Here is a 26,933-nt window from a genome sequence, read left to right on the forward strand (position 1 = left end):
TCTCAGTCCAAGTATATTGGACAGCTCCTTGATCGTTTTCAGTTTGAGGATTGCAAGCCAATCTCTACTCCAGTGGACCCCGGCTTCAAATTCTCAGCTCATGATGGGAGCCCACCATGTGATATCACTCTTTATCAGCAGGCTGTTGGGTGCCTTATTTATTTATGTCACACCAGACCTGACTTGCAGTATGCAGTATCTCAGCTCAGCAGATTCATGCACATGCCCAGTTCACAGCATTGGCAGGCAGTGAAGAGAATCTTCAGATATCTTAGAGGCACTCAAGATTTAGCCCTCTTCTATGGTGATCAGGGTTCACTAACCATCATGCATGCTTATGTGAAGATCCACACTTTTCGAAAATGCAAATGTGTGCAATGCATGCAGAATTTGAATGCCGATTGGCCCTCCAATGGGGAAGAGCGCCCACGTGAGAGTACTTGTTTCTTTTTCGACCTACATGCAAGGTGGGAGAGAGATCACGGATGAATGCAATGTGGTAGAAAGAATGCTACGTGAGATTCACAATGAAGGGTGATACCCTTTCATTAATGTCCCTTGAGATCACTCAAGTTCCATTTTCCCATTTACACCTACCCTTAGCCTATGACCCATGCACCTACCATTCAATGCACTCTAATGCACCCTTTCCCTTTCCTATTGCCCCTAGGACCTAGACACGTGTGTGCACATCTTTATTACTAATCATTGGCCAATGTTACATAGTTTTGGCGGACTATTTACACCGCTTGATCGATCATAAATACAAACATATAACCGCACCATCAAATTGGCGCCTAACAATAATAAAGTTCTAATGACTATTAATTAACTAAATAATCATTTCTCTTGTCATGACACTCCCTCCTGCTTGAATGAGCAGAAGTCCTCTTCTGGATTATTGCTTGTCTCTTCCTCTTACGTGCACTTTCTCTTGTTACTTCTGCCATTGCATCGCCTCTTTGTAATCTGCGAGTATCTGTGGAAAATCTGTAAAGAACTCTTCTTCCATCCATTGTGCATCACTAGCTGGCTGGTTTTAAACTTCAGTAAATACATATATCTCTTCTTTCCACGAGTACTCTTCTCTTTATGGTACACGATCTGTTCCGGAGTAAGAACTTCAGTCCCATCTTCAAGTTCAGGTTCTTCTTGATGCTGAGTATCCAAAAATGCAGAAGTATCGCCATGGTATCTCTTCAAATTGCTCACATGAAAGATGTTCTTCATACGCTAGTGGGCTGGTAACTTCAGCTCATACGTCTGGATCCTTCTTCTGGATATAAAGCTGCTGAAATCTGAAATGGACCATAAAACTTCAGTGCTAGCTTGACATGTTTGGTACTTGCTCTCACTGACTTGATTCTTCTTTTATCAATCTTCAATAAAACCCAATCATCCTCCTTGTAATAAACTTATTTTCTTTTTTTATTGGCTGCCTTGGATTGTTGAACCTGGGCCTTCTTAATATGTTCTTTTACCTGCTCAATAACCTGTGACATATCCTCAGCAAACTGGTCAGCAGCAAAAATTCGCTCCCCCAAGTGTGTTATTGGAGTGGGTAAACATTGCCCATAGATGATTTCAAATGGGGCTTTCTTGGTGGAAGTATGTACTGTGTTATTATAAGCAAACTCTAACATGGGTAAGAACTCTGGCCACCTTCTAGGTTGGTCATGGACATAAGCTCGAAGTAAAGTAATTATGGTTTGATTGGCATTCTCACTTTGTCCATCTCCTTGAGGATGGAAGGCTGTAGTAAATTTCAGTTTGGTTCCGAGATTCTCTAATAGAGCTGTCCAAAAGTTGCTAATGAAACGGCCATCATTATCGGATACAATGGATTTTGGTAACCCATGTAACCTGAAGATTTCCCTAATGAATAACCTTGCTGTTTCAGGAGCAGACAACTCTTTTTTACAGGGAATAAAATGAGCTTGTTTACTCAGCCTATCTATAACAGTGAAAATCTGCTCAAACTGACCAACCTTGGGGAAACCAGACACAAAATCCATTGTAATGTGTTCCCACCTTTCCGAAGGAATAGGCAAAGGCTGCAAAAGACCAGCAGTCTTACTTGTGTCAGATTTAATGCGCTGACATACGTCACATTGTTGAACAAAGGTCGAAACTTCTTTGCGAAGTTTAGGCCAATGGAAGTATCTCTCAATATTGTCAACGGTCCCTCTAATGCTTCTATGTCCAGAATATGGACTCGCATGTAACTCACTCATGACTAGATACCGAAATGTTTTGGGTATACATATGGCACGTCCCAAAAATAAGTATCCCTCCACGATGGAATAAGCCTCTAAATCCCCGACCTCATTACGCTGAATCTTCCCATAAATGTCAGCGAAGTCCTCATCTAAAGGATAAGCTTCAACCATTGCTCCTAATGATTTCTCCTTAATCACAGAAACGTGATTAACTTGGGGCCGTCTACTCAAAGCATCAGCTACTAAATTCTCCTTTCCTGGCTGATATTCGATATTTGGTTGCCCAAAGGATTGAATATATTCAGCCCATTTGATTTGCCTTGAAGAGACAATGGGTTTTGAAAACAAGTGCTTGATACTTTGATGGTTAGTCTTAATCTTGAAAGCAGAACCATATAAGTAATGCTTCCATAACTTTAGAGCATGAATGACTACCAATAACTCCTTCTCATACGTGATATATTTCAATTCAGCCCTTGAAGTTTTCTACTCTCATAAGCAATGGGATGCCCTCCTTGCATCAACACTACCCCAATCGAGGTACCACTTGCATCCGTACATACAACAAAGAACTCTTTGTCCATGTCCGTAAGTGTTAACACTGGTGCAGTCACTAATGTTCTCTTAAGCTTCTCAAAAGCTACTTGGTGAACCTCTCCCCACTCATACAAGGAATGCTTCTTCAACAAATCTGTTAGTGGGGAAGCAAGATGTGCAAAATTCTTAATGAATCTACGATAATAACTACACATCCCTAGAAAGGATCTCAGCTCATGTATGTTTTTGGGTATTGGCCATTCAATTATGGCCTTGACCTTTTTAGGGTCAACCCGAATTCCCTCGGCAGACACAATGTGTCCCAAATACTCTATTTCTGTCTTGAAGAACTCACTCTTCTTGGTATTTAGGAACAATCGATCCTTCCTTAGGAGCTCCATCACCTTAGCAAGGTGATCCTTATGCTCTTCCTCATTCTGGCTGAACACTAAAATGTCATAAAAAAAGACTATGACAAATTTTCCCAAGTAGGGTCGCAAAACCCTTCTCATCAGCCTACTAAAAGTGGCTGGAGTATTAGTTAGGCCAAAAGGCATGACCAAAAACTCATAATGTCCAGTGAGAGTGCGAAAAGCAGTCTTATGTTCATCCCCAGCTTTCATACGAAGTTGATGATAACCAGATTTCAAATCCAATTTGCTAAAAACTTTAGCACCTTTAAGCATATCCAATAAATCATCCACTCTTGGAATCGGATACCGGTTCTTAATCGTAAGTTTATTCAAAGCACGGTAATCTATACACATACGATATGATTCATCCTTCTTCTTAACCAATAATTGAGGCTCCAAATGGAGAACTGCTTGGTCGAATCATGCCTTTTTGCAACAGATCTTCAACTTGTTTTTCTACCTCCTCCATTTCTATCCTATTCATCCTATATGGGGCTCTACATGGAGGAGAAGCTCCTGGCTCTAAGTCTATGGCATGATCATCTTCTCTCTCCATGGGCAATTTGAATGAGTCATCTCTTGAAAAAAGCTCTAAGGAACTCATTTCTCTTCCGATCTTCTTTTGAGATATGAAGATCTCGTGAATCCCGTATATACACAAGATTACAATCTACCCCTCTTTTTACCAACCTTTTCGCTTGGGTAGGAGTAATCAATGGAATTGTATACACGTCCCGATCCCCTACGATCCTTATGTTTTCATCCTTATGTACAAAGCAACAATGATGAGTATGCGGATGAATAGCAGGGTTAAAATCATACCGCCATGGTTTACCTAGAATCATGTCAACGTCTTGTAAAGGGGCTACTAGAAAATCCCTTCGATCTCTATATTTTTGTATACGAAAAGGAATATTTCGTACTATGGATGTGTCTTCTTTATTGTGTCCCCTAAAAGCTCTCGAAAGCGACATGTTTTTTATAGGTTCTGGTTTAAGATGGAGTAATTTTGCCAATCTATCACTTACTAAGTCATAATTACATCCATCATCTAGGAGAACCACTATTCTCTGTCCATTCACGAATCCATACACCTTAAAAAGATCATGAGGCCCAAAGGTATTGGCTGAATGGACAGCATTCACTATTGGCTCAATAGTCACAGTAGATTTCGAGGGTGACAAGGTAGAAGCCTCACCCTCCTGCTTGGATGCCTTGGCTTTCCCTTTACTGAATTCGTCTTGGCAATCTTAGCCAAGAGAACGGGACACTTATGCCATACGTGCCCTGGCTTATGTTTCTTACAACCGAAACATTTTCCTTACTTAATCAACTTCCTCTTCTCTTCGTCAGTCATAGAAGGAAATGGCACCCATCCAGGACGTGATTGGCTGTTCACATTCCTTACAAGAGCTTTACCCTTCCCTTTATTATTCTTAAACCGGTTTGGTTTCCTAAAAGTGGGTATATTGTTGGTCTTAGATGATGAACCATACTCCTTATTGAAGGGTTTATGAGGATTCAATTTTCTCTCGGCTATTTCAGCCAGCTTAGTGAGGTCCTTAAGCGTGGTCGGGTTAAACATTTCAACCTCGTACCTTACTTTTGGGCTTAAAGCTGCTAAATACTTCTTTCTCCTATCTTCCTCACTCTTTTCGGGTAACTCTAGAGAGAGTTTCCAAAATCTGGCTGTAAAATCTGCATTACTCTCATTATCGAACTGCCTAAACCTCTCCCAACGAAAGGTTAGGTTCTCTTCATGCCTCGGTGGCATGAAAGTGGTTTTCAGTTGCTCCACAAATTTAGCCCATTCATGAATAGGCTCTTTTCCTGTTTGTTACAAGGACCACCACATTAGAGCATCCTTCTGCAGATGCAATGTGGCAAGAGCAAGCTTCTCTTGCTCGGTCTTGTCTTGATGGGCAAAGTATAGCTCAAAATGACGAATCCAATTGAGGATTTTGTCAGCCTCCCTTGCCCCATCATATTTGGGGAACTCAATTCTCTCTCGCGGTTGGAATTTGAACCTCTTAGAAGGGTTACTCAACTCTTCATCCCCGAAATTTAAAGTCCTCTTAGTCCCTAATCTTGTCATAATGGACTGCTCAATCATATTGCTAAGCTGGAAAACCAGCTTATCAACAGGAGTCTCCTCTCTTCCTCTTGCACTTGGATTATAATCCATGTGTATTGGGTTTTGAGTTGAAGGCGTGAACTCATCACCTTGTTCTTGGCTGGTCTCATTTCTTCTTTCATTACGAAAGGAGAACTCCCTATCAGTAGGTTCTTGAAGGAGAGACTGCTGTAAATCTATTTGTGGGTTATCATACTCAAGATGTGTATAACTGTCACCTAATCCATCCTCTTCAAGAGGGAGTGAAGGTGTTCTTTCTCTCTCTCCTTGGGGTAATGGAGGAAAAGGAATAAGTTCATTGTTATATGTCCCTTCCCCTTCCATTCTTTCCTTTTAGTAATACAAGAGAGAAAATGTCTTGCTGTAATTTCAAAAAAAAGAAGGTTTATTTTACAGCAAACTTCAAGTGTTGTTGTAGAGGTGGTGGTACTTATCCGACTCCCGCTTCGTTTGTGTTGAGAAGACACTTAAAATGACCTCCTTTCCCTTCTCTTTCAAGCTTTTCTTCTTGTATTTCTGCTGTAAACTGGTACGCTCCCTTTCCTATTGCCCCTAGGACCTAGACACGTGTGTGCACATCTTTATTACTAATCATTGGCCAATGTTACATAGTTTTGGCGGTACTATTTACACCGCTTGATCGATCATAAATACAAACATATAACCGCACCATCAAATTGGCGCCTAACAATAATAAAGTTCTAATGACTATTAATTAACTAAATAATCATTTCTCTTGTCATGACAGCTTACACGGATAGTGATTGGGGAAGATGTTTCGACACCAGAGTGTCACATACTGGCAATTGTTTTTTGCTTGGCAATTCATGTATTTCTTGGCTCAGCAAGAAGCAACCGACAGTTGCCACGTCTAGTTGTGAGACTGAATACAGGGCAGCCTTCACCGCTACAGTAGAGTGTGTTTGGCTTCGACAGCTACTTACAGATCTTGGTATTTGCCAGACATCCTCCACTATTATCTACACTGACAGCCAGAGTACTTTGGCCATTGCGCGTAACCCAGTGTTTCATGCACATACCAAGCATATTGAAGTTCACTATCATTATGTTCGAGAGCGGTTGTCAGCAGGAGACATAGAGTTGTCCTATCTTCCCACAGAGGACAACATCGCAGATATGTTTACAAAGTCACTTCCTCGTCCCAAGTTCAAAGTCTTCCGACAGGCTTTACACTTGGTTCCCTTTGTTACATGATCTGACATTCCTTGTACATTCATAGGTGGCTATATCCTTTTGGATGAACATGTGCCCCCATGACCAGAAACTACCAGGTATTCTGAGACGTTTCCAGAGTACTTCAGCCCATCCCATGGAGGGGGGTTTGTAGGCCATCTTTTGGTGGTTCTAGTGATGCCCTATAGGCCATGGTATGTGCCTTGTAGGCATAAGTGTAGGCACTTATAGTGTTAGTGCCTTCTATGCCACATAGGACACTTAGTCCTATGTGACACCTAGGACACTTAGTCCTAGGCCTAGGTACAAGTACTTTGTACTTGTGTTTTTCAACCTTATCTAAGTTTGACGTGACTTCTCTTTCGACTCATGTTGTATCTGCACTCTCTCTCTCTCTTTGACTCGTACCTTCAGCCAAGGCCACGTAGATACCCCGAACTGTAGAGGCTGCTACGAACTTGCTGGAAACAGGTTCTAGAGCAGTCGCCTGTTCTTGAACAGCAAATAAGTAGTCTTTTCGTCGATGAAAGGCCGTAGGGTGATTGGCAAAGCTCCCACAGATAGGCACCTAGCTGGAAAAGAGCTCAAATAGCCACGAACTACAGGAACAGCAGTCGAACTTGCTGAAAATCCCTTCTTGAGTAGTCGCCCCAACTAGAACAGCTACTAGAGGCAATACTTGGCGATGAAGAGCCTCGAAATTGGTCGTAGCAGCTCACACGTGTGGCGACGAGCTGTAGAAGATAGGCGACCAGCAGATTTGCAGCTGTTTTGAGGTCGTCGAAAGCTCAGAGAAGTTGGAAATGGCTGGAATCAATGGAGAAGTCTAGCTCTGATACAACTGTAGGCTCAAGGAAGCGGAAGGAGGTACAAACGTGGAGCAAAGAGCTGAAAGCCGTCACATCAACAACTAACGAATGAAGTGCAAAGTACAAATAAAAGGGGAACCCTAGGACAATGTCCTAGTGGTACCACTAGTACTAGGTGTCATAAGCCACTAAAAGTACTAGGTATCCTAAGTGCCAACAACTAAAGCTACATGGCACATACTAGGGCCCAGAGGGCATCAATATGACCGGGAGATGATGGCCTACGTTTCTTGCTTGACCAAGAAATGCATGAGTGTCTAAGGAAGAAACAATTACCATTGGTTGACTACCTAGTATCAAAGTCACGAGCCCAATCCAAATCGCTGGAAGCATGTAAATGCAAGTCACCCCCTTCGGAAATAGCAAACCAAGAGATTGTATACCTTGCAGGTATTGGAACACACGCTTCACAGCCTACCAATGAGAAGCCTTAGGGCTGTGCATAAATCTGCTTAGCTAGGATATTGCATCCTTAATGTTGGGCTAGGTATGACACAAGTACATGAGGCATCCCAAAGCCTGGTTGTAAACATTGGCATTAAACGGTCATGAATGGACGAGCTTAAGCCCTAGCTCCATTTGATTGGGCGCTGATGAGGTCAGTGGGGATGCCATAGTAGCTAGTCCCTTCTATGCGTGATGGAGTTTATGGTTTTGAATCTTATGAGTGACTATCGTGGGATTGAAACTGCACTATGTTGTGTTTTTAGAGGATGAGTTTGGGAATGTTCCTGGATTCATCTAGGTATATAAGCCCTAGCTCCATAGGAGTTGAAAGGGGCTTGCAATTTTGAATGTGATATGTTCCAATAGTTTCTCAATATATTTGGGCTGCAATAAACTAATGCCTCTATCATCCAGCACAAATTGAATGCCCAAATAATAATGAAGCAGCCCCAAATCTGACATTTCAAATGTCAGGTTGGGGTTCTCTCATGTGGACTATTATGCATCCCTTGGCTGGTTAAAGAGGGATCGATTTTGGCATACCAAGCTATAGGAGCCTACTTCAAACCATACAAGGGTTGAACCTGCATACCTTGTCTCTTTTTCCAAGTACCACAAAACCAATGGGCTGAGAAACATAATCCTCTTCCTAGAAGTCACCATTTAAGAATGCAGTTTTAATGTCCAGCTGATGGATATTCCATCCATAAAAGGCATCTAATGCAACTAGACACGCGATGGTGGTCATACAGAAAGTGGGAGCATAGAGGAAAGGCATGTGCTTTAATGGGACACCTATTCAAAATATGATTGGAGCACATGATGATTGCTTCCATCTAGAACTTATGTGCCAGTCCTTTGGCCTTCAACATGCATCTCCCCATCTCCTTGAGTGACCTATTTTTCTGTTCAGGCACTCCATTTATGATGAGTATACCAAAGCGTGCATTGATGTTTGATGTCTTTCTCAGCCAAAAATTTGATTATTGCCTTGGACGTATACTCTACCCCTTGATCTAAACGTTGAGTCTATATTCTGCATTCAGATTAATCCTCCACCAAGGCAACAAAGTGCTTAATCATACACAACCTCTAACTAAGGTTTGGGAAAAAAACCTTGTGAAGGGAAAAAGTGCCAGTAGCCCCTTATTACATTGGCCAATACCTTAGAGATGTGAATATTTCTAATAATATTCTAGCCTTATGAAGATATACGCACATCGCAAATGGGGGATAGATTTAGAATGTCTTGTATATTTTCGAGCGAGTGCCTAGATCTCTGCCTAGGTTGCAAGGGACTCCCATATTGGTCTTTAAGTTTTGCCTGTTAATATTTTTTGAGGAAGGTGCTTTCAGCTGTGCAGGAACTTCCAAGTTGACTTCTTGAGTATAGTCGTGCCATGCGAACAGCATCTAGAGTACCTTTTTGTCGCGAAATGGCATTTGGATGGTCTTAAAACCCTGCAGTCACACAGCAAAGTCATTGCACATTTGCAAATATGATTATGGGTTTAAGAGTTACATGCATTTGTGATCTGCATTTGGAGGAGATTGTGCTACATGCTTTGTTATGTACCGTACTTCAATTATTGCACACTAGCCCCTGTTCGGAGATGCTCACATTCAAATAGGATTTTGCAAACAGGTGCCATAAGTTGAAATTACACTCTGGTTATGTACAAAGGTCATCTTGACATTGGTTGTTTCTTGAATCTAGGCTTTGGATACCTTCAGGTTAATCATTTCAGAAACAAGAGATTCTGGAATCTTTCGAGATCACATGGCAGCTTACGCTTGGTTACTGATGAGAACAGAAGAGTGGCTTTTCTTAATAAGTTATTATTATTTTTTATTTTTCATATTTACTCCTGCTCATAGTTGCTCAAACTCTTTCTTTCCTTCTTTCTTTCACTTGTTCTATACAAAATTTTAATTTGTAAGATTGGACATATTCTAGTCTTATGAAGGTATAAAAAATGCTTCTTTTGTTTGTTTCTCTCAGTTGTTCTACAAACAATTTTAAATTGTAAGATTGGATATATACTAGTCTTATGGAAGCATATAAATCTTTCTGTAAATAAGAGTGATGGACACTGAATGCTAAACTCCTCTTGTCCATTCTCTGCAGATGAAGCTTCTGCTGAAGAAGAGGCAGTGAAGGCAAAACAGGAGGGAAATCAGGCCTACTCTAATGCAGAAGTGGTTGTTGCGCTCTCTGGATGGGAGGAAAGCTCTGCTCGTCCTGCTGCAGAAGGTTGTCTGAAAGCAGTGAAATACCTTCTTGAGTCAGAGAAGGACCTACCAGGTATGAAGAGTTTGAACTGGATGCTTTTTGTCCTTTTGCTCATTCAAAAGGCTGTCTTCGGTTTCTGTGGAAGGTCAGCTTTGAAGATCTATTAACTCATTGATAAGGCTTTCTTCAGCTGCCTTTTTTTTTTGGGGGGGGGGGGGAGAGAAAGAAAGGTAGAAAGACCTATTAACTTTTGTGGGAGACAAAATGATCTATATGACCAACAGGCGTGTGGTGAAAACCAAAATCCATCATTGGAATGCCTAAGGCATTCCTACTTTCCAATGTTTGTACAAAGACATCATTACTCTGCTCCTCAATTTCCTTCAAAGATGTGCTCTTTAGCTCAAAAACTCCCACATTCTGCTTGTATGCCTTGGGAAATGGGTGAGAATCAGCTTGACTGATGCTGCCGCTGCATAAGACTTGCTGGGTGTAGATGCTTTATCATGTCTTCCCATGCCTGCTTTCCCCACCTATGATTTGTTTCTAGGTATCTTTTCGAATTACTTTCGGGGAGTTTTTTGGAGCTCCTCAAAATGCTGAAACGGTTTTTCTCTTAAGAACCTTCTCTTCTTCCTTCTTACTAGCTGCTTGTATGCTCTTTCCCTTGTTTCTCTTCGTGCTGTGTTTATTGTTTAGCTGTGTTGCATTCCTCGTCATACCAGCTGGTGCAAAGCATCCCTTTTCTTCTTTCTTTGCTCTTTGTGAACATTTGCAGGCTATTTTCGCATGATTTCTGTCATGCATTTATAGGTATGGGGCACCCTGCATTGGGATATTGCTTTGTCTATCTCTTGCTCATATATTAGTCCATGAGAGAGAGAGAGAGAGAGAGAGAGAGAGAGAGTTTATTAACGTTTACGAAAGACCAAAAGGTCTATAAGACTGAAAGAGCTCAGATAACTAATGAAAGTTAAGGGGGCGGGCCACTAAATGGGCACCCATACCCATGACTGATGTCTATGACAAGAAAACAAATGCATTGCGTTGTCGCTGTGAGAGTTCTATGTATGCTATGTGTGGGACCAACCGCTTGCAGCTGAAGATAGACAAGATGAGCTCATCTAACAACGGCTCTTGGTCTAGTGAGGGTTGGCATCGTCAAGGAAGGAAATCAGTGATGGATTGCTGCTGCTAATCCTTAGCAATCAGTCAGTCAACGTACCTTCTTCCTCCTCTGTAATGTCCGTGACATAGCCCGTCGTCTGACAAGTGCTACCGTTACCCGGGGTAGAGAGGAGATGCCTGCAATCTGTCCACCCGGGGTCGAGTCTATCAAGTCATGCACTCTGTGTCTCTACTACGTCTAGTCCCCTGTTGCCATAAGCTTGGTCCACTGGAGAAAAAGTCAGTGAGCATCCTCTGACTGGGCTCTAATGGTCTCTCCTATGCTCTCCTCTATGTTCGCATGAGCTGATCTCTATGTCTTGGGCCAAAGCGGGGACCGATGGCTTGCTTTGGATCATCCTGGCAAGAAGCTGAATGTGTAGTCTCTCTATGCAGGATTAGTTTGTCTCTGATAAAGCTATCCCCCTAAAGGCACCACCATACATTTTTGTTGGATGGACGAGTGAGTCAAAGAGAAGAGACTTGGTTCTAGGGTCCTAGAATGTGCATGCAAGCACAGACACTCGAGTTTGGCTAGTGTGACATAACGAGACCCCTAGGTGTGTAGAATGCAACAATCTCCACTGGAGTCCCGTCGAAGGTTAAAAGCATTGTGAATCCTCCAATGATCCGATAGCCTATAAGGTACATCACTTAACTTTTTTGAAACTTGAAAAGGCCCATAATATCTCATGCTGAGCTTAGGAAACAACCGGTGTCACGGGGGTGTGAAATTCTTAGTACTTTAATGTACTACAAGATTGTGACAACTTTGGTTTTAAAGCCAAGCGTGGGCTTAATAATGTGTAATTAAACGTGGCATGGTGCCTAGCACATAAGCGTAATTAATCCCTAGGTCCAAAGGCATTCCAAGGAATTGAAAGAGTGGTTGTTGGGAAATGATGACGTGGCATTTTTAGTGGACCCCTAGAGGGCCATGTACCTTCAGTGGCCCCCCTAGAGTTCCAGGTGGCTCTAGTACCTTCTATATGCTCCTTTGCCATTCCTAGACCTTCCTGGGCCTTCTAAACTTCACATGTGTGGTTTTCTCTCTCATCTTCTCCCTTTGTTGAGATTTTGGACTGGTTTTATAGCCTCCTTCAGCTGAATTCCGTTTTTCTTCATAGCTCCTCACACGTTTGGATTCCTCGACTTACGTTTGGCCCGAGGGCTTCCCCTCTGCCTCCCCTTCGCAGTGATATGCTTTTCCCTCCGTGCGTTTGGTAGAACGGGCAAAGCTGAGCATTTCTTTTGCTGGTCGAATCTGTAAAAGTGGCTTTTTTTGGACCTTTTTGCTTCTACAACCTCATGGGTCTCTCCTCTTGCAAAGCTACAGCTTTCTGGTGAATTTAAAGTGGTCCCACGCATTGGTTGACTGGTTTTTCTCAGTTTTGGAGAACTTTCCAGCGATGAAACGTCTCCAAAACCTTCTCAATGCATTCCTCTCTGAAGCATGCTTCTTTTGAGCCCAAGAACTCCCACTTCTTCGCGATAGAAGTGCTTCTTTTCACATTTTTCAGTGGAATTCTTGCTGGTCGGCTCTTGTAAATGCTCTTTCTTCATGCCTTTGCACTCCTCTTTGGCTGAGAATGCAATTGGGCATTGGCTACTATGTCCTCTTGGCGATTGAGGACTTGATTCGAGTTTTCAGGCCTTGGTGAGTTGTGATTTTGTTGCTGCAATTTCTTTTTTCCATAAGCTATTGGTTGGCCTCGTGTGCCGCCTCTTTCTTGGTTCATAGGTGCCCAGGCAGTGCTACATGAGTCATTCTTTGGTTGGGTACTTTGCTAACTTTATTTTGGAGCTTTGAAAAGCTTTGTGAATGCCATCTGGAAACCACTTAAAGAGAGTGCAGCTGGGGTGCAGTGTGATTGCATCTGGACAGCCAAGAATTGCACTTGGAAAAGAGAATGCCTTTGGATTGAGCCTACGGGTTAAGTGCACTTATGTGATGGTGTTCTATGCTTGAAAGCCTTGCGAAGGCTCAGTGAATTGGGGCTGTGTGCTCAGTTGCAAGAAAGGTCTCCGAGATGCAACTTGTAATCATTTCACTGTGAAATATAAAGAAATACCGAAAGGGGCACCATGGTGTTTGGGGCCAATCGGGTGCACTTGTCTATGTTTGTTGAGTAGGGGCATTCTAGCCTCCATCCCTTTTTCAGTGGTTTTGTTTGTGAACAAATGGGTAAATGCCAAATGGTGATCATGCAATGGTTAATGGTTGTGATATATGCTTTGTGAGCTGTAAATAAGTGCTGAAGTGATTAAAGGTTTAGTTCCACTGCCCTTTGAGTGATTAGAGGCCGGTTTCAACCGGTCTTTGCCCCTCTTCTTCTTCAGCCTTGCCTTTTCAAAGCGCAAAAGAACCCAATCACCCTCATTAAATATTTATTCACGACGGTGACGATCAGCTGCCTTCTTTTGCTTTGCCCGAGTCTTTTGGAGAGCCTGTATAGTCCAAAGGCCATCCTTCCTTGTAGGTGTCCTAGAAAGAAATCCATGGTAATGCTCTCCCACGATGTATCTAGGATTAGCAATGGCTGCAACAATCCAAGTGTCTTCTACTTGTCAATCTTGACCTTCTGGTAGATGATGCGTGTTCTGACAAAGGCATCTGCATCCCATCTCAAAGCTAGCCAATAGAAAAAGGGCTCCACTTCTTTCACCGTGGCATCAATGCCTCTATGCCTTGCATACGGTGGAGCATAACTTTCTATCATAACCTTTGACCTTAAGTGCTTTGTGGCATAAAGGCGTCCATGCATCATAATAAAGCCATCTTTGAGAGTATAATGATCATGCCGCTCATTATTAGATAGATCCTGGAGAAATCCTCATCTTAAGCATTTGGGTCCTTCGTTGCATCCAACTCACTGTGGTAAGCAATGGTTATTGCGGAAACCTGCGGCTTCCTTGATAATGCATCGGCCACTACGTTCTTTTTACCTTCCACATGTACTATCTAGAAGTGACATATACATAAGAAATTGGCCCAATGCATATGCTTCTCAGATAATTTCGTTTGAGTGAGGAAATATCTTAGTTGCTAATGATCTATTTACATTGAGAAATCAGCCCCAAGTAAATAGTGCTTCCATGTAGCAAGGGCTTGAATTACAGGCAGCAATTCCTTTTCATAAATGCCCAGATGTCTCTCATCGTCTTGCAAAATTCTACTCTCATAGGCCACTACCCATCCTTCCTGCATAATGACCACTCCAAGGTCATTCTTTCCACATGCATCAGCTTGGACATGATAAGCTTTTCAAAGATCTGGTAAGATCAACATTGGATCTGTGGTAAGCTTTTCTTTTCGCATCTCAAATGCTGCAATCTGATTCTCAACCCATACGAAGGATGCTCCCTTCTTCTGCATAGCATAAAGAGGTGAAGCAATTTTAGTGAGATGGCGTATGAATCGCCTGTAATACGAGCATAAGCCCAAAAAGCTTCGTACTTCATGCAAATTCTTCAGCTATGGCGAGTTGCAAATAGCTTCAATCTTACGGGATCCATGCACACTCCATCCTTAGAGACAATGTGTCCCGGAAAGTGAATCTCAGGCATAAAGAATTCACTCTTTTTTGTATTTACAATCATCCTATGCTTGCTGAGTTCTGCAAATACTATTGCCGGATGCTTCCTGTGCTCTACCTCATCTTTTGATTATCAAAGAAAGTACCCACAGAAGACCTATGCTCAAGGAACATTCTGTCCATCATCCGATTAAAGTGGCGGGAGCATTCGTAAGCCTAAATGGCATAACCAAGAACTCATACAACCCAAAGCTGGTCCTGAAGGTTGTCTTGGACATATCCTCTAGATGAATGCTTATCTAGTGATACCCACTCTTAAGATCTATGCGACTGAAAATGGCTGACCCTTACAATCTACTATCCAAGAGATCATCTATTCTTGGAATAAAAAATCTGTATTCAAATGGACATTTTCCAACAACCATCACTCTGTTGCACTTATAGAATTGGTGAATAGTAAGGGGAAGAATTGGGCTGAATCAGCCCCTTCTCTAAAAGATCCTTTACCCGGGCTCATGGTTTCTTCTTGCTGAGCTGCTCTCACCCTATAAGTTGCCCTGTTTGGTGGAATATTACCTGGCTCTATATCAATTGCATGATCCCCAGGCCTCTCAGGTGGAAGTTCGCTTGACAATGAGTCAGAAGAACACTCTCCAAACTGATTAAGAAAATCTGTCCGCTCTTTATCGAGTTATAAATTGTGGATCGTCAGACTTAGTATCCTTTGCAAACCCTAAATACACAGAAATATGATGTTTTATTACTGAGCATATAGCTGAAGCAGATACAACAAGTTGTCAGGGACCGACTGTCCCTTAAGCTTGACATCCAATACATGTTTCTTCCCTCTATGCTCCAGGGAGATTTTCCGATTGTAAGTATTCACCAAAGCATGAACTCTATGACACTAAGGCATACCCAACAAAACATCACAGCCCTCAAGAGGCATTATATACAATTCCTCGCTGTCCACAAAGCTCTGTATGTGCAAGCAGAGCTTTCCAATGATAGGGGTAACCGACGTGCTAAACCCAGAACAAGACAAGTGTGCCTCACTCAAAGACCCCATCTTCTCTGCATGGATTCCAAGTTTGCCTACCAACTCCAAAGCGATAAAATTTGCACGAGCCTTTGGGTCAAAGAAGATTAATGTCATCTCATCCCTCACTTTTCCCCATGCCCTGCAAAGCTCCGTAGCATCGCCATTAGGCTGCTCACTGATAACATCAGGCATTAACTCTGCAGATGGTTTAGGCTTCTTGCCTTTTGCTCTTCCCTATCATCCCCCTTTAAGCTTGCATTTTGGGCAATCCTGTGCCACATGGCCCTCTTCTTTGTAGTGAAAGCATTTGCTAGCCTCCATCAAGGCTTTCCTTTCCTCACGTGACAGCCAATTGGAGCATCACGCTTCTTTCCTTTGGTAAAAGGAGGCTTAGGAGCATTCCCTGGCTACCTTGCCATACCAAACATACCTGTAGGAGCTCCAAAGGTCCATGACCTTCCGCTTTGCATTCGTGGCTGCATGCCAATTTGCCATACATCACGGTAGGCATTGCAGGCTGAATATCCGTAGATACATTGCCTTGCATCCCTAGCTGAAAACCAACAAGGTAACTCCCAAGCATTCCTTGACCATTATTAGCTTGACCAGCCATTGCTTGAAATACTAAACCTCCACCAAAATACCCTAGATGCAAAAAGGGTTGGGGAAAAGCTTGCTGCCCTTGATTTAAATTCTGAAAATCAGTCTCTTGGCCATGCATAGCCATTCGAGGACCTTGAAAGGGCTGCTGCCCTGGAACTTCCTGTACATTTGGCATTACTGGAGGCTGTCCATCCAATGGATTCACACCAACTGGCTGTTTTTGAACCCCACTAGGCTCCTTTGCATGAGAATGCTTCTTTCTCTCCTTAGATCAAGGAGTTTGCATAAACTCAAAGAACCTTGGGTCCTGCGTGAGTTGCGTGAGTGTTCCCACCATAGCACTTATTAACTGTGCCTTAAATATAGCATGAGCATCCTTTGCATCCTCATCCTCTTTTGACTGAGAGGCACTCAAATCAAAAGGATTTACAGCTTGCTGTGCCTCAACATTTTGGTCATCCTGGGAGGCTCCCTCATGCATAGATTGCTCTTCTTGCTCATCTTGGGAGGACTGCCCCTCCATATCCCAATCATTGTCTATCAGAGACATATTTGCTGATTTTCTCCTCGCTGTAATCCAATTACAGTAGGCAACACTTCACTAGAGACAATCATAGGCTCCCTCCTTAAGAAAGATGGTGATGTCCCGGCAACGGAACCATGAAACGAGCCTCAAGGACAACAAGAGGGTAGTAAAACAACTAACCAGCCAAAAGCCTTCACAATAAAATATTCAGCAAATACTTCAAACACAAATTGGGGGAGCTAGAGTGCTTCTGCTGAAATATAAGGAGACAGTCTGGCCTCAAAGCCGTGGTGCCCCTTTCGGTATTTCTTTATCGATTGGAGAGTCCAGCAAATAGAATACACAATGAGTTCAATCCCACTTGCATTCAGTGCTCTTCCCACTCTCAATAGGCATTAGTATCTCAAACATTAGCCCCGCTGGGCTCTGCTCTCACACCCGAATGACAATAGGCATCCATTTCAGTGTAAACATCTGCATAAGACTTGGAATTGTAACTAGCAGCCCATTCAGGGTCACACAACTCCCCTCTCTGCCACAGGTCTACACAAATTCACTGAAACACCCAAGCAACGGGTGAGAGCATGAGTGAACTGCCCACAATGCTCAGGATTCCACGGTGATCCACTTTGCCGACTAGGCTTCTCCAAAACAGCTCACAACTAAAGGCATTCATAACAAGACTTGTGTCTCCTCTTCACCAGTCCAGAGCTCAGTCAAGCTCATTCATGAGCTAATGCACACCATTCAGGAACTCAATATACGCCCTGCCAAGCTGAAAGTCTTCTCACTCAGCCACTTTGGCAGCAGGCCATACCAAATGCAATGAATGAGCATTGAACAGCTTGTACAACCTTGCAATATCTTGCAGCCCATGGTTGTCAAACAGCCTGCACTGCAGCAGGGAGTCTCTTCCGTACAGCCCGTACAGTAGTACATGGCTCCTTCCGTACAGCCCATACCAGAACACAATAACTCAGGGTGTACGAACTGTCTGTACAATCCGTATGACTGTTTGTACAATCTGTACGGTTGTCTGAATCCCTCGTTTGCTAGTCCATACTCACAACCTGGTTCCGTACGAAGGCTGTACTACCAATGGCGGAGCTCCTTGCACCGTTTTCTTTCACCCTGCGTCATTTTTCTTCTCCAAGGCATGCACGCCATCCTTCACGCCCGTCGGCTGGTCCACGTTTTTCCCAAAGCTTCCTTTTCTTTTTGGTTTGCATGGGCATGCCACATGACAACACACGTTTTGGTTTGCTCCTAGTCGTAGCTCTACGTCTAACCAGGGCTACTGTAACCCCCGTCGGTCGGCGGGCTCCGACTCTAAACAGGGAGGGGATGTCCCTAAGTGTAATCTGTGTGTCAACCCTCTATCTGAGCTGTCGGGTCACAAGCTTCGGGTCACGGTCATGTCGAGGCCTCATCTTGTGGGGGTCTATGTGATCTGGCTAAAAGAATTCTGTGATAGAGCTTTGAGAGGGATCAGCCAAGGAAAAAGTCTGCTCGTGTCTCCGTGCTTGGAGTATCCTCTCGCGGTGTCTGAGTACCTCATGAATGAATCCTCCAAACACCGCTGGTCTAGGTAGGAGAGGGATCGGGCCAGAATCCTATAGCTATCTCTATGGAGGTAGTAGAAACGTTCTCGGATCTCATAGTAAATAGGACATCGGAAGATGAAGTGCTCCTCTGTCTCAACCTCCTGCATGTCACACAATGTGCATATGCGCCTCTTTCTGGGTAGTCGCTCTACTCTATGTGAAGAGACCCAGAATTGCCTAAGAGAGATTCTCAGTGAGTGGAGTAGGTAAATTTGCGTGTATCCCGGTGGGTCAATGAAACCCTCCACTGTGATATGTAAGAAGTGATCTGTGTAGAAGCTAAGCTTCACTCGGTCCCAACTAGGTCCGAAATGTGTGTAGCTGTAATAGATCTTCACGGATAACCTGGTTGACCTCGTGTGATAGGAGGGAAGAAAACGGAGCATCCATGCTGTACTGGAAGGGAGGTAGTCTTTCCATGTGGAGCCCCAATCAAAGTTGCTACACCCAGAGGTGTAATCCCCATACTCCCTGTCTCGGTACAGATACGTGATGACCTGAAATGCAGCATCGAGCTATAAAAGGGGGTGACCCAAACTCCACCTGAATGATTTGGTGAGGAACGGATGGCTTACCACGAATCATTCGTGATAACATGAGAACCTGTAGCCGCTCCACACATGCCCACTCTGTATCCGACAACTCTGGCCCCCAACATGGGCTGCTGTACATCCCCACTGGGCGGACCAAGGAGTCAAAAAGCAACCCCTTGGTCCGTGGATCCTGAAAGTGCAAACTGAACTAAGGGCGCTCCATTCCCCACGTAAGTCAGTTTCCATTCTAATCAGAATCTGCGGACATCCGGACACGGGAATAGAATCAAACTCTTAATCGGAGTGGTTCTTTCACCGACCAAGAGAGAGGAAGATAAATGGAATGTCTCTTGTGGGGGAACCAGTTGAATAACACAAACAATCAGATGGATTTCTTGTCACCAATTTCTCACCAATATCATTTTGGGATGTACGAGGAACAATAGGGATGACATGATTTGGACCTGCGACATTTTGTACCCAAGATTGGCTTTGAGAGAGAGAGAGAGAGAGAGAGAGAGAGAGAGCTAGACAAGATTGGCTTTGAGAAAACATACATGGTTTGATCCCAACAACGATGGGAAATGCAAAACACATCTTCCTTTTGATACAAAAAACAACTAAAATAAATGTTTGTGGTTTAGTATGCATGAGATTGTATCTTGGTGAAGGGGATATGTACATATACTAATTGTTTGGAGATGGAGGGTTCAAACACCTAGCAATTCTGTTGAGAAAGACCATACATCCACACTTGAACCTTTAAAATGATCTATGTCTTGCAGAAACTGGTTTTTCGGGATGCAATTGGTCTATCAAACTTTCTTTGTTATCCGTCATTGAAATATTGGGGTATTTTTTGTAGCCACAAGCATTCATAAGAATGCTGTAATTGGTGTTGTACATGATGCCCCTTTGGCATCTATGGCTCACTGATCTTGCTCTCCTTTAGTTTTCATGTTGATGGCTCATTTGTATATGTTGTGCTAAAAATGAGGGAGTGCATATATCAAGATGGGGGACCCTTGTCTGACGCATGTGACGGAGTCCTGAGTGTTGCAGAGGTGCTAGTGTTGCCCATTTGCTGCATAGTACAAGGGCATTTGAGTAGGAATTGTGTCTGACTTGACCTTGCTTAAATGACATGGATCACGCCTGTTACCCCTCGTGTTATCTTTAAAGCTCAATGGGTGTTGGAAGTTACTGCCTCATCTGTGAGTCCCCACACAAGGACATAGGGGCAAGTAGACTTTAGGTAGAAACCTAGCAGAGGGTGTGTGCATATGCCCTCAGTATGGCTGTCATGTTGCAGTGTTTTTACGGGTAGGGCATAAGGCCTTCATACAGGCCACTTTTTGGGGCCAGATCTGGCTGACCAGTCAGGCATTATGGTTGGCTAGTTACAACCAGTCAGGTCATAACAGATCCTAGATCTGTCCATCTTGGGTCCATTGACCCCCCTGCTGCAGGCGGTTGACTAAGGGGGAAGAATTGCTATAAAGTAGGGCTCTTTGTAGCACTTCTCAACATGCCCACGTCATTCTCTACAACTAGGCCTGCTGGAGAAGGCCAGCCTTTAGATCCCTAGCATAATCGGATCTCAGCTTGAAGGATTTTCCCAGCCCTTGTTGGATGTTTGTAGCATGTCTTGATTCATTCTTGCCCATGTTTGGTAGAGCTATTCAGTGAGAGATTTTGGCCGTTGTACCTCCCTGCTCTCTTTCCAGGTCTGAGATTGTTTCTTTGACTACTTGTGTGTGTGAGATTTGGAGAGAGTTGTAAAATTTGCCTTTTCTTGTATTCCACTGTGGGCTTTGGCTATAGCATACTGCCCTTTACTTGCTGACATGGAATCCGAGGCAACAACACTACTCTCATGATGTGCTCCCAATATGTGAAGGAAGGAGCCTCTTTGCAAGAAGGGAGGACCCTTTGCAAGAAGGAAGGAAATATTTTCAGCTAATTGCTCTAGTGATCCATTTGGCTCAGTGTGTTTGACTTTCCAGTTATCTTTTGCTTGCTATGGCTTCTAGCATTCCTATCCCCAACTTTGGTGAAGTAGGTGAACTATATGGAATTAACTCTCCTCATGGAAGGTCAAGGTTGGGAGTCAGATTGTTGCAAGAAAAGTTTGAAGGTTACCCTAGGGATGGAATTGAAGCTCAAAGCTACAGTTGATGCTACAGGCAAGATGGCTACTTTAGTAGATTCAAGCAACCTGAGGACAAGGATGCTGAAGGAATGCCTATGCTCATTGGCACGGCATTGGGCTCGTCACTCCTATATATTCAGCTTGCGGAGGTGGGTGTTGGTACAGATCATCTCACAAAAGTGACGATAGTCAAGCACCAGCTACTTGAAAGATTGGCTTTTTTACGAATATAATAGTGGCAAAGCACACTAAGCCACGCATTTTTCAATAGGTCCGAGTAATGCTACTGTAGGAGGAACCGAAAGGGAAGATGTTTGATGTTTGATGCAGGGATCATAAGGCCTTCTTTGCTACTAGCAAATACAATAAATAGGGTTAGGACAAGGATTTGAGGTCTTCGTTCTCAAATGGTTCAGGTCATTTCTAGATAGCTTTGCTGATGTGGAGGCTTATTATTCAGTGTAAGAATGAAATTCATTCAGAGAAAATTCTGGGCACCAGAGAAAATTTATCAAGACTTACAGTGGTGATGGATTACTACATCAACCTGGCCTACAAAATGATGAAGCTACGTCGCAATCAGAAAATTATATTCAGCAACATCCCTACCTCACGGAACAGTGAAAGCAGATTTTGAGGGCAAAATCTTGTTTGCATTGACCCCAATAAAGGTACATACTGTTAGAGGTCAACATCTCCTGATGTCACATAGGTTAGGTTAGGTTGAATGGGCCTTTGTTGTCCCCTGTGAGGGTAGAGTAGGGTAGGGCTGAGGGCAGGTCTGCCCACTGTGGAGGCCCCACCTCCTGTTGGTTGTCACACCAAGCAATCTGCAAAGCCATACTGCCTCACACGTAGCTGAACAAGTAGCTGTTGGGATATCTCAAGGTGTATGCCTCAGGCACACCTTATGTTTCTATGTGTGAGTGCCAGAGGCACAATTAGGTGCCCACAAGCACATTTAGGTGGTGGAAAGCCACATAGGATGATTGAGAGAATCTAGGAGCAGATTGAGGAGATGATTGTGGAGCTCTGAAGTCATCAGTGATGTCAGTGAGCATGTATGAGGTGCCTACTTAAGGACCTCACTCTTCTTCATTCTACAACCAAGTAATGCAAGTATTCTGAGTTTGTGTCCACTCTTTCCTTTCCTTTCAGCCTTCCAACATGGTATCAGAGCCCTTTGATCCCCCTTGAGCCCATTTTTGCCACATCATCATCTTCTTCTTCTCCATTTTCCTCTTTCTTCCCAAAATCTTTGAGAGCTTGGTTCTCCACCTACAAACGACCATTGCCCAAACCCTTTGAGCTGGAAACTCCTCTAGTATGGGCGAACTTCCACCTGCAAGCAATTGAAGAAAAAACGTCTGTGGTGGCTGCCATTCTCCAAACAGCGAATTTCTTCTGTTGCTCAATACTCCCTGCCTACTCCGCCATTGCCTGAGCCCTCTTAGGAGTAGATGGGCGACCTCAAGACGAAGATTTTGAGCCATTTTTCAGGTCATTTGGTTCAGTAACGAGGGAGAAATCATCAAAACTCAGTTTCAGCCTGTAGCAACTCTCCCGGGCAAAAGTGCGCACCATTTCGTCCAACCTCTGTGCTGGACCCTCTCTGGTATATGAGCTTTCTTTTGCTTCAGAAAGCCCTCTTTTCCTTGCTTTGAAGAGTGAGCTACAAGCCCTCCAAGTTCAGCTTTTCAGTTTTGACAGTTTTGGACAAGTTTTTGAAGATGATGCTACATAAAATGCTACTCTAGCATTTCTGGTTTTTTGAAGCTTTCAATAACTTCAGTACAAGTGTGGCTTCAGTTTTGTTTTGAATTACTAGACCTGGTTTTGATTGGAAAGTATTTATTTCACCCACTTCTATGAAGCATGTAAGAAGAAGCATCATTGTTTGAATATTGGTCACTAGTCTTTGCTACATCAAGTGCTCATATTTTGGAAATCTTTCAGTTATTTTTTCCTTGTAAGAGAGATAGACACTGCTCAATATTTGGGTTAGACCCTCTCATGGCTACCCTATTTAATCTCGAGAAGTTCAATGGAAAGGGCTTCCACACATGGCAGATGAAGGTGAAATTTGCATTGATGAGGGAGAACTTATGGGGACTTGTCAAACCGACTCCTACCGCTTCTTCTACGGCCTCCAATGCTAGAGAATCCTCAACTCCGACACGACCGGCAAGGGATCCAGCTAGAGAAGAAAAAGCATACGGTATTATTGCTCTTGCTTTAGGAGATGATTATATACACCATATCTCTGACTTGGAGTCTCCTTCGGAAGCTTGGCAGAAGCTTGACATGATTTTTGGTGCTAGCTCTCACATCTCTAAACTATCACTTAAAATCTCTTTCTTTGAATTGAAGATGACTAGTGGTACTACTTTAGCAGCTCATGTCAACTATATGCGGAGTCTTATGACTCAATTAGCTTCTATCAACTCTTCTATTTCTCCAGATGATGCTATGGCAGTGTTACTTAAGAGCATGCCTGAAGATTATGATCACATAGTTACCACTTTGAAAAATCTTCCTAATCCTAATCTTGAAGGTATTATCTCTGCTCTCCAAGAAGAAGAAAGGCATATGGAGCTCAGGAAAGGCAATGACACTGCTTATGCTGTAAAAGTCCAGAAGGGCAAGTATACTCCTTGCAATCACTGTGGAAAGACAAATCACCTTTCAAAGGACTGCTTCAAAATTAATCCATGCAAGCACTGTGGCAAGAACAACCATAATGAGAAGTTTTGCAGAGCCAAAGCAAAGAAAGAAAATGCAAATCTACTTTCAGTTGGGCCTCCACAAGATGAGGCATCCCATGAAGATTATGCATTTTAATCATCTCTATGTATGCTCCAGATCTCTCTTTTTTATGTCAAGGTACTCAGCCTGGATAGTCCTCCAAAATGAATGAAATAAACTATTGTGTTTTGTGTGTTTTGTAAACACCTCTGGTCACCTTATGATGTAGGCCATGTGTATGTTTTGCTCCATGGTACCTCCTGCAGACATTGTGTGCATGTACATGTAGGGGAGATAACCATTGGAAGGTCTTTTTGTATCCCTTTTTGTTTACTTTACACCCATGGGAACCCTTGCTAGCATGAGAACCTAGCCATAGATTTATCCTTGACCACCATGAGATGGCATGAGAAACTATGAGACTAGATGTATCCTTGACATAGCCTGAGGCATTCCCTTGAGGGGGGGTTTGTTGGGATATCTCAAGGTGTATGCCTCAGGCACACCTTATGTTTCTATGTGTGAGTGCTAGAGGCACAATTAGGTGTCCACAAGCACAATTAGGTGATGGAAAGCCACATAGGATGATTGAGAGAATCTAGGAGCAGATTGAGGAGATGATTGTGGAGCTCTGAAGTCATCAGTGATGTCAGTGAGCATGTATGAGGTGCCTACTTAAGGACCTCACTCTTCTTCATTCTACAACCAAGTAAAGCAAGTATTCTGAGTTTGTGTCCACTCTTTGCTTTCCTTTCAGCTTTCCAACAGTAGCTCGGTACTCAGGCTCTGTAGAAGATAAGGCCATAGTGGGTAATTCCTGCTGACCTGAGAGTAAAACAATAGCCTGTGGTCGATCGCCGAGTGTCTGGATCACTGCCTCAATCAGAATCACTCCAAGTAACAAAAGGAGTATAAGCAAAGGAGATGGACAGTGTTGGGGCCTGTGTGGCTGCCCCTGGAGCTGCAGTCCCGCCCTTTAGGAGGCCTTTATAGGCTGAGGTGGCCGACCGCTGGTTGCCCACCTTGCCTTGGTGGCCGGCCTGGTAGGAGGGGTCCACCCCCTCTATATGGCTGCATGGCAGTCCATGAGGGGGCTGGAGGGGGTCGGCCCTTGTAGCAGCCCAGTCGGGTAGAGATGCAGGGGTACAGCCGCTTACAGGGCTGTGTGGGCCGTGTGGCAGCCCCTATAGACTGTAGGGGGGCTCGGCCCTAGGGTAGGCCCACCTCAGGCCTGCTGGTCGGTCTAGTAGACCAGCGGACTGGGGGGGTGGTCTTCCCTCACTTGTAGCATCTCAATGTGGAGCACAGTTGTGCCTATATATAGCAGAGGTTTTCCCTGCAGTTCAGGGGTTTTTCCTGAGATCCCTTGCGGTCTCTTTTGGCTTTTCTCTCCTCTCCAGTTTTGTTTCTAAGTGGTTCTCTCTCTCTCTCTCTCTCTCTCTCTCTCTCTCTCTCTCTCCATTTTCTGTTCAGATCCGCTGCACTTGTCACACATACACCATGCAGTCAAAAATTGTTTCTGCTGAATCCTATTGAATTGACTTGTGAGGAATAGTAATTTGTATGCGCCAGGTGTGAACTAAAGGATTATTCATACAAGTAAATGTATGGATCGATTGCCTTTGTACGGTTAGGCATAGATCCAATCAGGAGTGCATTCTGTCTACAGCTTGAAGTAATGTAAATATGAACAATTTAAGGGGCTCAAGGAGAGTAATCGTATGAAGTAGAGCCATAGATGGATTTGTGAATCTGCTAGGAAGGCCGTACACAGTGATACACTAGCTCTTTTTCTTGTCATGGATTGAAACTTTCTACTGCTCTTGGATTGGATTGGCTCTAAGGTTAAGGCATAGATTCAGTGATGACTACATTTTGTGTATGGCTTGACGTTATGTAAATATGAACAATTAATGGGTTCACGGAGAGTCATTGTACAACGCGAGTCTAGAAGGGCTGTACATAGTGATACACAAGTCTTCTCCTGGCTATGGATAGAAATCATTCCCTTTCTTACATAATGATTCTTGCATGCTTTAGACCAGTGTCCAATTATCCATCATGTCACCCAAGCCTTCATATAAGATCAAGCTTCTGAAGCTCATTCGTAAGTTTGCCTTGCTACACATTGTAGGTTTGATGGAGAAAAAGATTTGGAATGTTAAAACTCCTAGAGGAAATGCAAGACCAAAATTTTGAAACAATTTATATGAACTTTAAAAAATATAGTGGAGTGCAAAGGTCCGAAGTGTGGCATATTGTATGCCTTTTTATTCTCAATTGTTTGGGAGTGTAATAAGTCAAATCGGATTTATTAGTCAATGTCAAGACCATTACCTGAGTAGCATGCTAGATGACTCCTTTTGTGTTTTGTTTTAACAAAGATGCTCTTGGATTATGTTAGACATTGTGATGTTATAACTGATATTTGAACACCACATAAGTTTTCACTGTGTTTTACAGGCAAGAAAGGTCTGTATGTGAGGCTTGGTTGTCGTGGTGATTGGCCTAACATTATGCCTCCTGGCTGGGATCCTTCCGGAGGAGAAAGCAAAACAGCTAAGGTCATGGCTCTGTGATTCCCTCATTTTTGGGGGTTTTAGTCCTGGGTTTAGTTGTATGGCATTTTCCTTTAAAAGTGGAGAAGTCCATGTTTATGTGTGGGGGTTTATCTGGTACGCTCGTGAGGGTTGTGGCAGTTGGCAGTCATCTAACAAGGAGGTGCAAGTAAAAGGAAGGCCATTCCATTAATAAATGAAATCTATTTGCAGCATTATTCTATTGCCATCTCTTAATAGACTGCCTCTGTACAGATGCTCTGTACAGTTCAGGCCTAGATTCAGTATTGAGTACATCCCTTTGTGCACCTTATTGCTTCTCGTGTAAGGTATGAATCGGATTATAGGAAGATAAATCCACTAGTCAGATGAATATGACGCTTAAAATCATGACCTTCTTAGGATACATGCAGGGTTTCTT

The 26,933-nt window shown here is 43.4% G+C and overlaps 1 protein-coding gene across 1 annotated transcript in view; it reads left to right on the plus strand.

Annotated features, from left to right (window-relative positions):
• Nucleotides 1-26,730, plus strand: part of SKL2 (shikimate kinase like 2) — a 63,287-nt gene extending 36,557 nt beyond the window's left edge. Inside the window, exons 7-8 of the mRNA XM_087375093.1 lie at nt 9,942-10,118; nt 26,418-26,730. Coding sequence (XP_087231219.1) covers nt 9,942-10,118; nt 26,418-26,533 — 293 coding nt within the window. The 3' untranslated portion in view covers nt 26,534-26,730. The remainder of the gene's footprint in view (nt 1-9,941; nt 10,119-26,417) is intronic.
• The last annotated feature ends 203 nt before the right edge of the window (nt 26,731-26,933 follow it).

Source organism: Dipteris shenzhenensis, chromosome 5 (assembly GCF_047967505.1).
Source record: "Dipteris shenzhenensis isolate YYH24624 ecotype China chromosome 5, Dip_SZ_1.0, whole genome shotgun sequence".
Classification (NCBI taxonomy): domain Eukaryota; kingdom Viridiplantae; phylum Streptophyta; class Polypodiopsida; order Gleicheniales; family Dipteridaceae; genus Dipteris; species Dipteris shenzhenensis.